The 15149-nt window shown below is 42.4% G+C and overlaps 1 protein-coding gene across 1 annotated transcript; it reads left to right on the top strand.

Annotated features, from left to right (window-relative positions):
- Positions 1-6429: 6429 nt before the first annotated feature.
- On the top strand, positions 6430-14014 carry LOC111854208 (probable histone deacetylase 1-B). The gene is made up of 14 exons (XM_023831960.2): positions 6430-6577; positions 7819-7931; positions 8591-8708; positions 9071-9145; positions 9249-9387; positions 9768-9909; positions 10171-10263; positions 10615-10723; positions 10985-11125; positions 11505-11613; positions 12356-12486; positions 12683-12826; positions 12995-13040; positions 13342-14014. Exons 1-14 carry the CDS (start codon positions 6526-6528, stop codon positions 13367-13369), a joined length of 1440 nt encoding a protein of 479 aa, XP_023687728.1. The 5' UTR covers positions 6430-6525; the 3' UTR covers positions 13370-14014.
- The last annotated feature ends 1135 nt before the right edge of the window (positions 14015-15149 follow it).

The following is a 15149-nucleotide window of genomic DNA, read 5'->3' on the forward strand; positions in this document are numbered from 1 at the left end:
CATTTTGTGTTTAAATGTTAAAAAAAAACATATTTAAGTGTAATTTTGGGGGGGCGGGAAACAATTAATTGGTTTTCCATTATTTCTTATGGGAAAAATTCGATCAGAACTCGAACTTTTTAGGATTCGATCCGGAGTCTGGAACGGATTAAGTTCGAGAACCGAGGTACCACTGTACTCGGTGTATTCAGTAGTGAATAAACTACACCCATTTGTAACAGGGAAATATCAATTTTTTACTAAATTTAAAGTGTAATATTTTAGGTCACATTTATATATTCTCGACCGTTTACATCAAATCTTTCAATTTCCATATTTTAGAGCGCCTTAAAACATGATTAGTGATGTTAAATTCGAAACATCACTTCGCTTAAGCATAGCGATTCGATACTTAGTCTCAATCCGTATCAAAAATGACACTACCACAAAAATAGTGTAAATGGGGTAGCTTCATTATGTAATACTGCTTCAAACCGTTTCAAATGGTGGGGTACATAAAAATGCAATCTGATAATCTGGGATAAGAAAATGTTGACTGCAAAACCACTTAAATAAAATAACATAGTTATATTTCATATCCTTGCTATCAAATATGGTGCTACTTGTGAAACAATGAAAACTTGGTGTTGGTGTGGCCAACAGGTCAGCCCATCCTGTGGTCTGTGTGGATCCCAGTGCCCCAGTGCAGTGACAGGGACACTGTGCTGTAAAAATGGTGTCATCCTATGGATGTGACATAAAAACAAAGTCCTGACTCTTTGAGGTCATTAAAGATCTCTGGACATCCTTTGAAAGAGTAGGATCGTACTCCGATGTCCTGGCTAAAATTTGCCCATGTGGCCCTATCAAATCTGGCCTCCTAATCATCCCCAGTATCTAACTGGTAAATTCTGTCCTGCCCTTTCACCACAATAGACACTGTGTGGTGATCGTACTTGCGCAGAATAGCTGCTGTTGCATCATCCAGGTGGGTGCTACACAGTGGTGGTGATTTAAGTGGCTCCCGGTTGGTTTGGCAAAAGCTCTTTGGTTGTCTTGAAAAGCACCACATCAATGTAGTGTTCATTCATTCAGTGATTCATTTATTCATTCATTCATAACTACATGCAAAGCTTGTTTACAATTCAGCTCACGGTGAAGCCTTAACCCTCAGTCTTCCAGATATCTTGTACCAAACCATGGCATTACTAGTATCTGTTTGTTGTGTCTAAGCCTAACTACCCCTTCTCTCCCATTTTGATATGTGGAATAAGCAGGATCCAACCTCCTTGTCCTCTGTTGTTACCACAACATTTATAACATGGAATGAGCCAGGAAATGACTCAGGTCTGCTGTATGGGATGACTTTGAACTTTGAAATTCAGAGGAAATACAGAGTACTAATGACAACAACCAGAAACAGCTGATCACACGGGGATTCCACACGGAGTTAACGAGGGGGCGTGGCACACGGAAGGAGCAGACGATCGGGGCAGGACACATTGTTTGGATACATTTATTTTCTTACTTTACAAATTACTGTTTTGATAAATGTGCTTAGATGTGTTTAGTGCAGTATATGCTGTTCTTGTTTTATCCAGTTCATTTTTTGTTTAAATGCTAAAAAAAAAAAAAACATTTAGGTGTAATTTTTGGGGGCTGGGAACCAATTAATTGGTTTTTCATTATTTCTTATGGGGAAAATTCGATCAGAACTCGAACTTTTTAGGATTCAATCCGGAGTTCTGAACAGATTAAGTTCGAGAACTGACGTACCACTGTATTGGCTTTAGTGAGCACAATTTGGCCAGCAGATGTCACTAGGGTGCGATATTTCGAACATTTTTTAATCTGCTACACATTGTTAATTTTGACAGCAAATTTTGATTTAGTTTTAGTCATAGTCTTTTGACGAAAATGTCATTTAGTTTTAGTCATAATTTAGTCATCTAAATTGTTTTTGTTTTAGTCTAGTTTTAGTCGAATAAATCTACAATAGTTTTAGTCGGCTAAAATACAAAGTGTAAACAGTAATCCATGTTTTAGTTTCCCTTGTATTTCTGAAGATGAAATAAAAACGTTATCAATTTGTAATGGAATGGTATTAAGGTTTAAATGTGCAATACACATTGGCATAGATTTTACTCATTCTGTTTGAACCAGCAGCATATGACTTTCCTTATGAAAATGAAATAGCAAATGAAAGTAGCAGTGCAGAGCTAAAGCAATACAAAAATTAGAGAGATAAAATAAGAAAAACAAGTAATAAATACATTTTTATCTTTATTTCAACTGTTGAAACTCAGTTTCAAAGAAAAAGTGCAAAGAAAATGGCATCAGGGATCATGCTCTGTCTAAACATTTACAATTCACAAAATATATATATATATATATATATATATATATATATATATATATACACTCACCAAAAGGATTATTAGGAACACCTGTTCAATTTCTCATTAATGCAATTATCTAATCAACCAATCACATGGCAGTTGCTTCAATGCATTTAGGGGTGTGGTCCTGGTCAAGACAATCTCCTGAACTCCAAACTGAATGTCAGAATGGGAAAGAAAGGTGATTTAAGCAATTCTGAGCGTGGCATGCTTGTTGGTGCCAGACGGGCCGGTCTGAGTATTTCACAATCTGCTCAGTTACTGGGATTTTCACGCACAACCATTTCTAGGGTTTACAAAGAATGGTGTGCAAAGGGAAAAACATCCAGTATGCGGCAGTCCTGTGGGCGAAAATGCCTTGTCGATGCTAGAGGTCAGAGGAGAATGGGCCGACTGATTCAAGCTGATAGAAGAGCAACTTTGGCTGAAATAACCACTCGTTACAACCGAGGTATGCAGCAAAGCATTTGTGAAGCCACAACACGCACAACCTTGAGGCGGATGGGCTACAACAGCAGAAGACCCCACCGGGTATCACTCATCTCCACTACAAATAGGAAAAAGAGGCTACAATTTGCACGAGCTCACCAAAATTTGACAGTTGAAGACTGGAAAAATGTTGCCTGGTCTGATGAGTCTCGATTTCTGTTGAGACATTCAAATGGTAGAGTCAGAATTTGGCGTAAACAGAATGAGAACATGGATCCATCATGCCTTGTTACCACTGTGCAGGCTGCTGGTGGTGGTGTAATGGTGTGGGGGATGTTTTCTTGGCACACTTTAGGCCCCTTAGTGCCAATTGGGCATCGTTTAATTGTTTCTGACCATGTGCATCCCTTTATGACCACCATGTACCCATCCTCTGATGGCTACTTCCAGCAGGATAATGCACCATGTCACAAAGCTCGAATCATTTCAAATTGGTTTCTTGAACATGACAATGAGTTCACTGTACTAAAATGGCCCCCACAGTCATCAGATCTCAACCCAATAGAGCATCTTTGGGATGTGGTGGAACGGGAGCTTCGTGCCCTGGATGTGCATCCCACAAATCTCCATCAACTGCAAGATGCTATCCTATCAATATGGGCCAACATTTCTAAAGAATGCTTTCAGCACCTTGTTGAATCAATGCCAGGTAGAATTAAGGCAGTTCTGAAGGCGAAAGGGGGTCAAACACCGTATTAGTATGGTGTTCCTAATAATCCTTTAGGTGAGTGTGTGTGTATATATATATATATATATATATATATATATATATATATATATATAACCCAGTGAACACGCTGAGCTACAGCTCGTTAAACTAACCAGAGTTGCTGATTGTTGCACCTGACCAAAGGTAGTCATGACATGGATTTTATTTTTACATTCTGCTGGAATTTTAGTGCTAACCTGACTTTAGCAAGCTTACATCCGCGTGGATTTCAGAATGACTCGCTTGCAAGTGTCGCTTCAAGTGCGTTGTGTTTTTACCGGTGATGGTGGCTCCACATGGCTTACAAAGCATCTTGTTTTCTGTAATATTAAACTGGAAATGTGTCCATATGTCTTCTCTTCGCTTTCTTCCTGACACTGACATATTGTCGTGTAGGTTTCATGAAAAACAGCCTGTTTCAAACCGGGTGCTTATGATGATCGTCTATCAATCGCCTACAATTATGTGCATCTGAGCGTATTACCGCTCTCGGGAGTTCTGATTGGATGTCTTTCCAAGTCGTCCCGCTTCAACAAATTTCTGATTGGATCTCGTCTTTGGCAAATATTTTAGTCTCCGTTTTTATTCGTTGACAAAAATGTCAATAACTTTCGTCATAGTTCTAGTCTTTGAGCATATTTTTTTATTTAGTTATCGTCTCGTTTTTGTCAGAGAAAAAAGGTCGTTAACTAAAACTATGACGAAAACTTTTCGTCAACGAAATTAACACTGCTGCTACAGCATATAATACAACATGTTAGGTACACGAAATATCGGTTATCATATCCACATTGGCCGATATTTGTTAAAAATGAAGGTATCGCATTGACCCTGATGTGTCAATCTTGGCTGATGTTTCGATATGAGATCAATACTCAAATTTAGCAGTACCAGAGCTAATGAAATCGTAAGGCTTGCTCTGGGCAGGATGGCAAGCAAAGCAAAGTGAAACGGGGATTTTATTTAATTTGGGATGGCAAAGCAAAAGGAGAGGGAACAAATAAAAAAAACACAACCTTGCATGGATGCAAAGTATGGTGGAGATGTGTGTGTGTGTGTGGGGTGTAATCCCCCCAATAATCAGAACACCAGCCAATCCAACCCAACCCCCTCCAAATAATCAAACGGTCATGATGAATGATCTTTTAGGTCCCTCTCCCTCCAGAACTCAGTAACGTGATGGAGTCCTAGACTTTCTCACTGGCAGACCTGAGGTAGTGAAGGTGAGATCCCACACTTCGGCTCCCATCACCCACAATACGAGGCTGTGTTCAGAGCTCGCTCCTGTACTCTTTCTACACACATGACCGTGCGGTCAAACAAAACATGGTGGACAGTCTGATGCAATGGTGTCAGGCTAACTGCCTCTCACTTAACACCAGTAAGACTATGGAGATGGTGCTGGACTTTACACGTAAACAGTACGGTGCTTACAGCCCTCTCACCATCCATGGTGTCCCAGTTGAGAAGGTGAACTCCTTTAGATATCTCGGATTCTGTATCTCTGATGACCTAACCTGGTCCAGTCATTTGCAGACTCTTATCTAAAGCCAGACATCCAATGTACCATCTTAGGCAGCTGAGATGGCTCAAGGTCTCCCCAACCATTCGCAGAACCTTCTGCTCTGGAGTGTTAGAGAGCATCCTCACAGCCTGGTTTGGTAATGGTTCTGCCCTGGACCATAAAGCTCAGCAGTGGGTGGTACGTTCAGCTGAATGCATCTGCAAGGCTGATCTGCCCTCCCTGCAGGACATGAACCTCAGATGATGCAGGAGCAGAGCTGCCAGAATCCACAGGGACACCAACAACCCAAGCTGCCTCTTTACCAGGCTGAGGTCTGGAAAGCGCTTCTGCTGTCTCTGTGAGAACTGAGAGGCTCAGAAGGAGTTTGTAACCTCAAACCATCAGATTACGACATACCTCTGTGACAGTCATTATTTAATATGTGCTCCTTACATACGCACCTTGCACTTTTTGGAGGTGTAAGGCACATCTCTGGTTTTTCTTTTCTTTTTCAGTATAACTTTCTGTTCCTTAAAAATTATATATTATGTTTTTTCCCTCAATTTTATTCTTTTACTAAGAGCACCATTTTTCATGGTGAAGGTAACCACCTTTCATTTCAATGTAGGTTAGAATCTGACTTGTGATAAAAATCCTTGGATATAATTTTTACCCATTATGTGCTTAGTGTTCAATTGCTTTTGTCAACCCAATATCTTCTTGGCTTTCTCTTAAAGCTTCTGAGAGCCAGATTGATACACAAATTAACATCCTTGGTCCCAGATTAACAGTTTTATCAGTACTGCCACTATACATCTGTTACTGACTGCTATGGAACTCTAGCAACCCAAACCCAAGGTTAATTTGTCACCCCACTGAATAAAGCAAATGTAACTTCCTAAAGTAGCTAAACTAAACATTTATAATAATTGCATATTGGGTCAGGTTACACAAAAGACAGATATGAGGCTATATCAGAAGTATTGATCGAGATCCAAGTGAAATTATGAATATGGACAGCTCTTGTTTATCCAGCGACCTAAACAAAAGTCGAGTGAATTTAGACGTTGTGCCATGCCCCTACATTTAATATCTATACATACACATAAATGTCTCGTGGCCTGATACAATAATTCTATTGGCATGATAAAGTTATTTTGAGCAACACTTCAGTGTTGCAGCTAGCACACAGACCGCGGGGATCGAAAGCCATCGACCAGAAGATGGAAAGGTGACGGCATTTTTGACGCTTTTGTTACCAGACCCAGAAAGGGGACGAGGATGGAGAAGTTCTGCTGCATGCGATTGGTCAACATACGCAGCGAAAAAGCATCGGAGAGAAAGCCATAGGCCGACGGGGGGCGATGACGTCAGACCGGGTTCCGATTGTAATTAGCGCTGCTGCGTAGAAAGCCCGGTACAGAGAGGTTGCATTTGGAGGTAAAATGGCGCTGACTACTCAAGGAACAAAGAAAAAAGTTTGTTATTATTACGACGGTAAGAATAAAGTTAACGCTGCGGGATATTTCGGGGCGCTTTGTGCAATGTACGCGAGCGAGCCGTGCGCGACGGAAATTCGGCTTCTTTTTAAGACTCGCTCCCAGTAGCGGGGGCTGCTGGTTGCCGGGCGAGATGATAGCTAGGCTAGTTAGTTAGCATGGCAGGCGGTGGAGTCTCACAGTGCATTCGGCTGAGAATATCCATCTTAAGCAATGAAGCAAATAAAATGCTGGGAGCAGATGTGTGGTACCCCGTGTATCTGCGGCGCAGCTTCCCGGTTCCTGTTGGGTAGCCGGCGGTTTCCCTCGCTGAATCGCCGGCTGCCCCGCAAACACGCCTGTTCCGTAAAGCTAATGCTGGCTGATTGATTGCGATTGATTTCAGTCGCGCTGACCCGTCGTACTGTCAAAACCTAAGCGTTGCATTTCTCGTATAGATTATAATTTAATCTATATGAAGCTACATTTAAGATTAATTTATATTACAGCATACATGCTGTTTTTTTGGAGGATGACTCTGAAGTCATTCAGAATAGTCCGGTATCTGCGAAGGGGAGTAAAAGCACACGGGCTCAGTCTGTCCCCTCAGGTAGTTAACTAGCTGGCGGTTAATAGTTTGCTAAACAAGCTGATCGGCCAACTAGTACCACGGTGATCTTGACTGGTTCGTTTTGCTTGTGGTTCCCCTGTGGACAAGGAACCACAATCGGTCTGGATATCAGCAGCCTGGTTATGAAACTGCTGCTTATTTGTCACCTAACTAGCATATCCTTACAAATGCTTTTCGAGGGTGATTTTTTTTTTTGTAAAATACATGGTTATGGTTGTGATACAGGCGGTCTCAGTTTTCCTATTACATTTGAGGCTTAAACTTTGCAGTTTTAGTCTCTCCGGATTTTCGTATATGACGATGGATCTTCGTTTCGAGAACATGGCATTGAACTGGAGGCATAATGAAGCCACATCACATAATTATCATATTGCAAAGTTTAGTTAATGTACGTGAAATTTGTGTGTATATACTGCGTACGTATATGTATATATTTGTATAACTTCTTTTCGAGGTTCAAAGGTATAATAGCGGATCCCTGTGCTTTTCGCAGCCGCATTTTCTAAATATCACTAGTCATTGTGAAATTCTGCTGTTTCGGTATGACAACTGTTTTTCATGTAAGTTCCGGCCGACGCTGTTCGTAGGGAAATTCGGAGCTTTACGTTGGTGTTTTGGTCTCATTAAAGGTGATGTTGGGAATTATTACTATGGACAAGGGCATCCGATGAAACCTCACAGAATCCGCATGACCCATAACCTGTTACTCAACTATGGGTTGTACAGGAAGATGGAGATTTATGTAAGTGTCGTTAACTTTATACTTCTTATATTTTTACTGCATTACAAATATTTTACCCTTTTTGTTCATATACCTTTATTTCTTTAATTGTGCTCTGTCCTTTTTAGTTTAGTTTTATTTGACCTTTTTATTACTTTTATCTGTTACCCTTATCTCCAATTGCTTACTCTGTATGCCTGTTTTCCTTCTTGAGTTTTATCCCACATGTAAAGCACTTTGTGAAAGTGCTATAAAATGCTGATGATGATGATGATCATCATCATTATGATTCTTGCCTGTGTATATTCAGCTATTCAGTGGCAAAAACTGAGCTGTGTTTCTATACGTTTATCTTAAGAATGGGTATACTTCATAACTGCAGTTGTCCAGATTAAGTAACCTTAAACTGGATTCTCTAAGGAGAATTCTAGCTGTATGGAATCTGCTTCCCGTGGGATGGGTTACCCTCATGTTAATACTCCACGTCCTTATCCGATTCCTTTTAAATGAGGTTGAATGTGGATGCTGTAGGTTGGTCTTCGCTTAGAGAGCTGTGTTTGAAATCTGTATCTATGGAATTTAGATGAGCCGAGGGAACGGCTTGTGTTTGCTTTCATGGCCTGTGGTAGCAGCTGGTGCTGGCTGGCTTCTTAATGGTTCCTCTCCCTCTCGTTCTACAGAGGCCTCACAAAGCTAACGCAGAAGAAATGACCAAGTACCACAGTGACGACTACATAAAGTTCCTGAAGTCCATCCGCCCTGACAACATGTCAGAGTACAGCAAACAGATGCAGAGATGTAAGGATGGGCCAGGCGCTGGCAGCCAATGCAGCCTCACCAGAATTATGACCCAAGTGTTCATCTAATCTCAGCACCTTATTGGGGACTTTATTTCTTAATATATTGTTTTATGTTTTAAACCTTTATGAAGTCAAATATTCAGAGACAGACATTTGAGGTCCAGAAAGTAAAAATCCAAACCAGGATTTTGTTTCAGCCAACCAGTTGAGTACTCTGTGACTCTTTATATTCAACTGGTTGGTTGAAACATAATCCTGGTTTGGATTTTTACTTTCCGGGCCTGAAATGTCCACTTCTGCAAATATCGAATATGTAGTTGATGTGTGTGAAGGTTCACTTACTTTTTCCGTGCTCTGCAGTTAATGTGGGAGAGGACTGTCCGGTCTTTGATGGTTTGTTTGAGTTCTGTCAGCTTTCAACTGGAGGTTCAGTTGGTGAGTGAATTTCAGAGCCACATATCAGCGTACGTATTTAGCCTATGGCCTGTTGTGTTGGATGATCTGGTTTTAATTGCTGCTTTTCATTGGTTGCTTTTAGCTGGAGCTGTAAAGTTGAATAAGCAGCAGACGGATATCGCCGTCAACTGGGCAGGAGGCCTGCATCACGCCAAGAAATCCGAGGCGTCGGGCTTTTGCTATGTGAACGACATTGTTCTGGCCATCCTGGAGTTATTGAAGTAAACTCTCTTCTCCGTTGTGAATTTTATTTCATTCATTCATTTCCACCTCTGTCAGTTGTACAGTTGAATGGCAACATGCCTGTCTGTTGCCATAAATGCACATTTTTTTTAACTGGTAGTGTAAAATGGATCAATACTAGACTTAAGACTTCTGCTTTCAAAGTTCCAATTATGTTCTCATATGGCACAGAAACCACGTTTTATATGGATGTTTCCGGTTGCCATTGATTTATTTTTACGTTAAATTAATGGTCTAACGCAGTTCCCTACTTCGCTGGTAACTAAAGGTTGCCATTCCGACCCGAATTGCTGTCAAGTTTTCTTGGTTCCTCAGAAGATGGTGCAACTACAATAATGAGCCTAACCTTTCCTTCTAGATACCACCAAAGAGTGCTCTACATTGACATTGATATCCACCATGGTGACGGTGTTGAAGAGGCCTTCTACACCACCGACCGTGTCATGACCGTGTCTTTTCACAAGTATGGGGAGTACTTTCCCGGCACTGGAGACCTCAGAGTGAGTCTGTTACGGAAGATGTCATCAGACGTTTTGTTGAATTGGTTGCATGGGACAGTGTATCTTTATTTTTAGAGAGTAAACTTGCAGTTTTAATTTTTGGGAGAGGTTGACTATGGCGCTGGCCTGAGTGTGTGTACTGAGACATTAAATAACACTTGTTGACTTAAATACATCGAGGGGCATCTGCTCATTTGGTCACGTTGAGCTATGAACGGGGCTGTTACTGTTTTAGAAAAAAAAGCTGTCTGTGTTGTGCAGGACATCGGCGCAGGAAAGGGCAAGTACTACGCTGTGAACTACCCTCTCAGGGATGGAATTGATGACGAGTCCTACGAAGCCATTTTCAAACCTGTGAGTCGCCCATTTTCATTCATTGCTATATTGTTTTTTGATCCTGATTGATTAGTGATATTTCAAATCTGATTTATTTCTGCCATATATTATAAATGGAGGTTTATTGCTCCTCCTGTGGAAGAAATTATTATATGGCGGTATTGCAAACCCACAGCGTCACTGAAAAGATTTACAGAGTAAACTAAACACATGCAATGTAGTATTAGCTCCTGAAGCTCAGTAAGTAGATCATTGCACCAACAACGCAAAGGTTGTAGGCGTTCCATCTACTGTAAGATGCTTTGGATAAAAGCGTCACGGAGTCCCATCTGAGGCCTGATTCTAGCCTGTGATGCTGTCTGTCGTCAGATCATGGCCAAGGTCATGGAGATGTACCAGCCCAGTGCTGTTGTGCTGCAATGTGGAGCCGACTCGCTCTCAGGGGATCGCCTCGGCTGTTTCAACCTCACCATTAAAGGTACGCGCCCCCCCTCGCTTCTGCCTGGCTGTTGCATTTTATAGACACATTTTAGAGAATAAACATTTATTTTTAAGAAGTCTCCTTATGGGGATAATCGACAAAAATCCAAATATCATGCACCAACTCTTTTAGAGGAGCTGGAGGTTTTCTGAGCTGTTTGTGCTGTGATGGAGTCGGGGCTCTCTACTTGCCACGGAGATGTGAATGACAGCCATCCAGTCTGTTGTGTCACCTGATTATACTCATCCTGTTCCCCAGGCCATGCGAAATGTGTGGAGTACATGAAGAGCTTCAACCTGCCTCTTCTGATGCTGGGTGGTGGAGGGTACACCATCCGCAACGTGGCTCGCTGCTGGACCTTCGAGACCGCTGTGGCTCTGGACACTACCATCCCCAACGGTACAGCCCAGATCAGGGGGTCCGCCGAACAGTGACATCTCTCCATGGCCTTCCGTTCTGTTTTCCTCAGAATGGATATGTAGTAAAGTGCAGTAGTAATTCACTACAGACACTCTGATGGGGGGGCATTTTCTCTTGAACAGAACTGATCTAGTAAACCTGGGCAAACCCAAATTGTATTCAGTAGTACACTAAATATGAATATTTGGCAAATAAATATTGATAATGAGTATCGACTGAGTATTTGGCAATGAGCTGCCAGGACTTGTAGAATTGCACTGCTCTTGAAAGCAGAAATGTGATATCCTATTTTACTCTTACTCTTCTTTTTTTTCTTTTTTTTTTTTCTTTTTTCTTTTGTGCTCCCCCTCTGAATCAGAGCTTCCATACAATGACTACTTTGAGTACTTTGGTCCTGACTTTAAACTCCATATCAGCCCATCAAACATGACCAACCAGAACACAAACGACTACCTGGAGAAGATCAAGTAAGTACAGTGTTCCTGCGCAGGGACACCGCAGTGAAGGTCACTTCAGTGTACAACTCCTGCAACTTTAAACATTGCTTGTCACGATGAACTGAAGTTTTGAAGTCTGGTGCTTTTCCACTGGCATACAGGAACCAGGCCGTACCTGAGCTGAACCATGACGAGAGACTAATTAGTGTGGTTCTTGCTCGCTTGGTTTTCCACAGCACGAGGGTCGGCTCGGAAAAGGCATAGCTGGGTTTGGAGCGTGACAGTAACGTAAAACTGAAGAGGTGCTTATTTCCTGTTCATGCGGCGTACATTTTGATTTACTATGTGCAAACTTACGGTAGCAACTCTGTGGGAATCGCATCATAAGTTGGTATCGAACGCTGGTGGAATTAGCATTCAATTATGTATGACAAATTGCAAATTCATTCTTAGGGTTACCATTCATCCGGTTTCCCCAGATACAACGTCTTTTTGGCCCCCTCTCCATGCATCTGGGTGGTTTTTCAGCACTTGTGACCCACTTTTGGAGTACGCTCAGGTTTGCTCTCACTTTCGGCCCTAGTAGGGCCGTGTCAGCGCAGGTTTGGCTTGGGTACAGCTCCCGTCATTTACAGTGGAAAACCATCGGTTTTCGGTACGGCTCGATTCTTGGTGGCTGTGGAAAAGCACCGTTGTTGGACTCTTGGGTATCTCCGGTACCTGGCTGCCCTGTGGTGCAGTGTGTGTGACTCGCAGCTGCTGTCTCCTGCAGGCAGCGGCTGTTTGAGAACCTCCGCATGCTGCCCCACGCCCCTGGAGTTCAGATGCAAGCAATCCCTGAAGATGCTGTGCAGGAGGACAGTGGGGATGAAGAGGAAGACGACCCTGAAAAACGAATTTCCAGTTAGTGGCACCTCCTCCCTCCTTGCCTTTGTGGACCGACCATTAAACCTTATTGTTTATGTACTTTCCCACTCCAGTAATCTTTAAAATACTTTTGTAATTAATCAGTCCTCCCTGAACATAATTTGCTAACCAGTCAAGCAATGAGAGCCCTGGTGACTCCTGACCATAAAGTCGCTGTGCCCATCTCTCCCAGCGCGTGCCCATGACAAGAGGATAGCCTGCGACGAGGAATTCTCAGATTCAGAAGACGAGGGCCAAGGCGGCCGCCGGAACGCAGCCAATTTCAAGAAGTCAAAGCGGGTGAAGACCGAGGAGGAGAAGGATGGGGAGGAGAAAGGTAAGGGAGCGTTCTGCAAAAGGACGAGCTGCACAGGGTCTGGGGGAGCATTTGCCATCTCAGCAGACTAGCCTGTTGGTTTAAGACGTTGAGGTCTTCTAGTGAGGAGGGGATCTAAAAGTTTTTGGCTTGTGCTGTTCCTAATGAGCCTCTGCCTTCTGTCTTCAGATGTCAAAGAAGAAAAGACTTCTGAGGAGAGCATGGACACAAAGGAGTAGGTGGTCCTTTCACTTCTACCTGGAATAGTTTCACTGTTGCAATTTCCTAATTGTCTGTCTGTAAGAGTAGCCTTGCTCTGGTAAGGCTTCAGGTTGGCTCAGTCAGAAGGACCCTCTCTGTGCTTTGGCCTCTGGGCCTTGTCGTGTGATGTTTGGTCTACCTCCCACTTATCAGTGAGAAACCGGCCGCAGAGGAGAATCCCTTGACTTGCCTGTCTTGTCTGTTCATCTGTAAGTTGATTGTGAAGAGGGAATACCCGTAATAAATGCTAACTTAAACTGCTTGTTAAATGGCAGGGCAAAGGAGGAAATGAAGAGTGCGTGAGGAGCGAGCTGCCGTCGTGCAAACGCAGGCAGAGTGAAGCCAAGCCCCGCCATTGGAGGAGCTCAGCAGCCAGCTGCAAAGGACTGTAAATTATTTTCGGAAATGCATTTTACTCTTTGTGCTTTAACAACTTGAAAAGGTTTGGCATTTACTTGAAATGCAATTTTTTTTTTTTTTTTTTTTTTTTGTATTTTCCCTCCCAGAGCCGATTAGTTAAACTTTTGTGTAATGTGTTCTGTTTAAAGCAAGTGTAAATGTTTAGTTTTCTTTTTTATTTTTATATGAGTTCTCCAAAATATGCAGGGCTCGAGGCAAATGATCTCAGAGAGTTCTTTACTGTTCAGGTTACTGTTAAGTTATTTAAATCATGGGCAAAACTCTCTTCTCACTTGTCATTCAATCTTCCCTTTTTAGTATTTTGATAAAGAGAATTCTGGTTAAAGCTCTACACGGCATTCTGTACCTTTTTTAACGTTAGTGTTTTTATTACCGTATTATATTGAATTTGAAAAATACCCCTTAGTAGGGAATCTGGCCTTGTGAATGGATTTCAGATTTTACTATTTGAATAGAATTGGTGGTTGTGACATGCCTGTTTATTACAAAATTGATTTGGTAAAGAAATAAAGGACCGATCTGAAAATATGTTCTTTGCTGTTCTGTTTAGTGTTTTGCTGTTGTACTGCAGTGTCTCTGGGGTAAATGATGTAGCAGGATGTCTGACTATGAAGTTCGATTCCGTTTTTTAGGTTTGGTTCTTGATGTGCAATTTTGGACATTGTCTTCAGTACTTAGAAATGACCTTGTAAAATAGGAACTGTGTACAAAAGAAACTTGGGGGTTGGCTGTGGTTCCTGTGAGTGAGTAGTGCCTGAGAAAGTGGAGTGATCTGTTGCCTTGTTTTGGCCAAGACTTTCCCAGACATTTGATTGATGAAATGTCTAGTGACATGGTGCAATACACCATGTCACTAGTCACAAGTACCAGCGAAAAACTGGCCATCAACCCGACCATACATATACATTATAGGGGGTAGGCAGGTCAGGAAGACGGGGGATACAGGAAGAACAGAGAAAACAGAATTACATGAGGAGAGAGGAGGACAATAAAAAAACAGCCCCCAGACTGTGCTCCAGTAGGGAGTACAATGTAGGAACAGAAAAAAACACCTCAGCAATATAAGCACATGGTCACTACACCTTACAACATAAAAAGTTGTGACTTGCAACAGGGGAGGGAAATGGGGAGGTGGAGGTAGTCCAGCATAGAAGAGCCAGCCATCCGGTCCTGCAGCCAGAGGCGCTGGTCACAGACCCGCCTGTTCACGCTGGGGTATGAAGTGGCGAAGGCGTGGGACGGGGGGAGGGTGTGGTGAGTGCGTATAAGACAGTAGACGAGATGACAGGAGCAAAGCAGGGAAGATAAGGGGAGGGAGAGGGAGAGAAGTGTGTCGTCCTCCGCTGAGAGCCAAGAGAGTAGCACAGGGAACCTTAACCATGCTACCGTGGCCAAGTCGGAGTCCACCGTATGCTCAACTGCTGAAGTCCAATTAGTTTCTGAACCTGAACACTGGAAATGAGGTCCCAAGAGCCCAAACTTAGTAAGTTGGGTACCATAGGCTGATTACATTAGCATTAATTATTTTTTAACTCTTAAGCAATCCAAGGGAATTGGTCAGTTTTCCTGTTAAAGATTAACTGTAAATTTCCTCAAGGTATTTTTGTCTGGGGAATAAAATTTGATCTAAGAACATAAGAACTATACAAACGAGAGGAGGCCA

Source organism: Paramormyrops kingsleyae, chromosome 23 (genome assembly GCF_048594095.1).
Source record: "Paramormyrops kingsleyae isolate MSU_618 chromosome 23, PKINGS_0.4, whole genome shotgun sequence".
In the NCBI taxonomy this organism is placed as follows: domain Eukaryota; kingdom Metazoa; phylum Chordata; class Actinopteri; order Osteoglossiformes; family Mormyridae; genus Paramormyrops; species Paramormyrops kingsleyae.

What these genes read in the sequence shown, in the direction of transcription:
- LOC111854208 (XM_023831960.2), top strand. Translation starts at nt 6,526, where the DNA reads ATGGCGCTGACTACTCAAGGAACAAAGAAAAAAGTTTGTTATTATTAC. An exon ending in GCCATCCTGGAGTTATTGAA is followed by an intron (nt 9,388 to 9,767) that starts GTAAACTCTCTT and finishes CTTTCCTTCTAG; the next exon opens with ATACCACCAAAGAGTGCTCT. An exon ending in CCCTGAAAAACGAATTTCCA is followed by an intron (nt 12,487 to 12,682) that starts GTTAGTGGCACC and finishes CATCTCTCCCAG; the next exon opens with CGCGTGCCCATGACAAGAGG.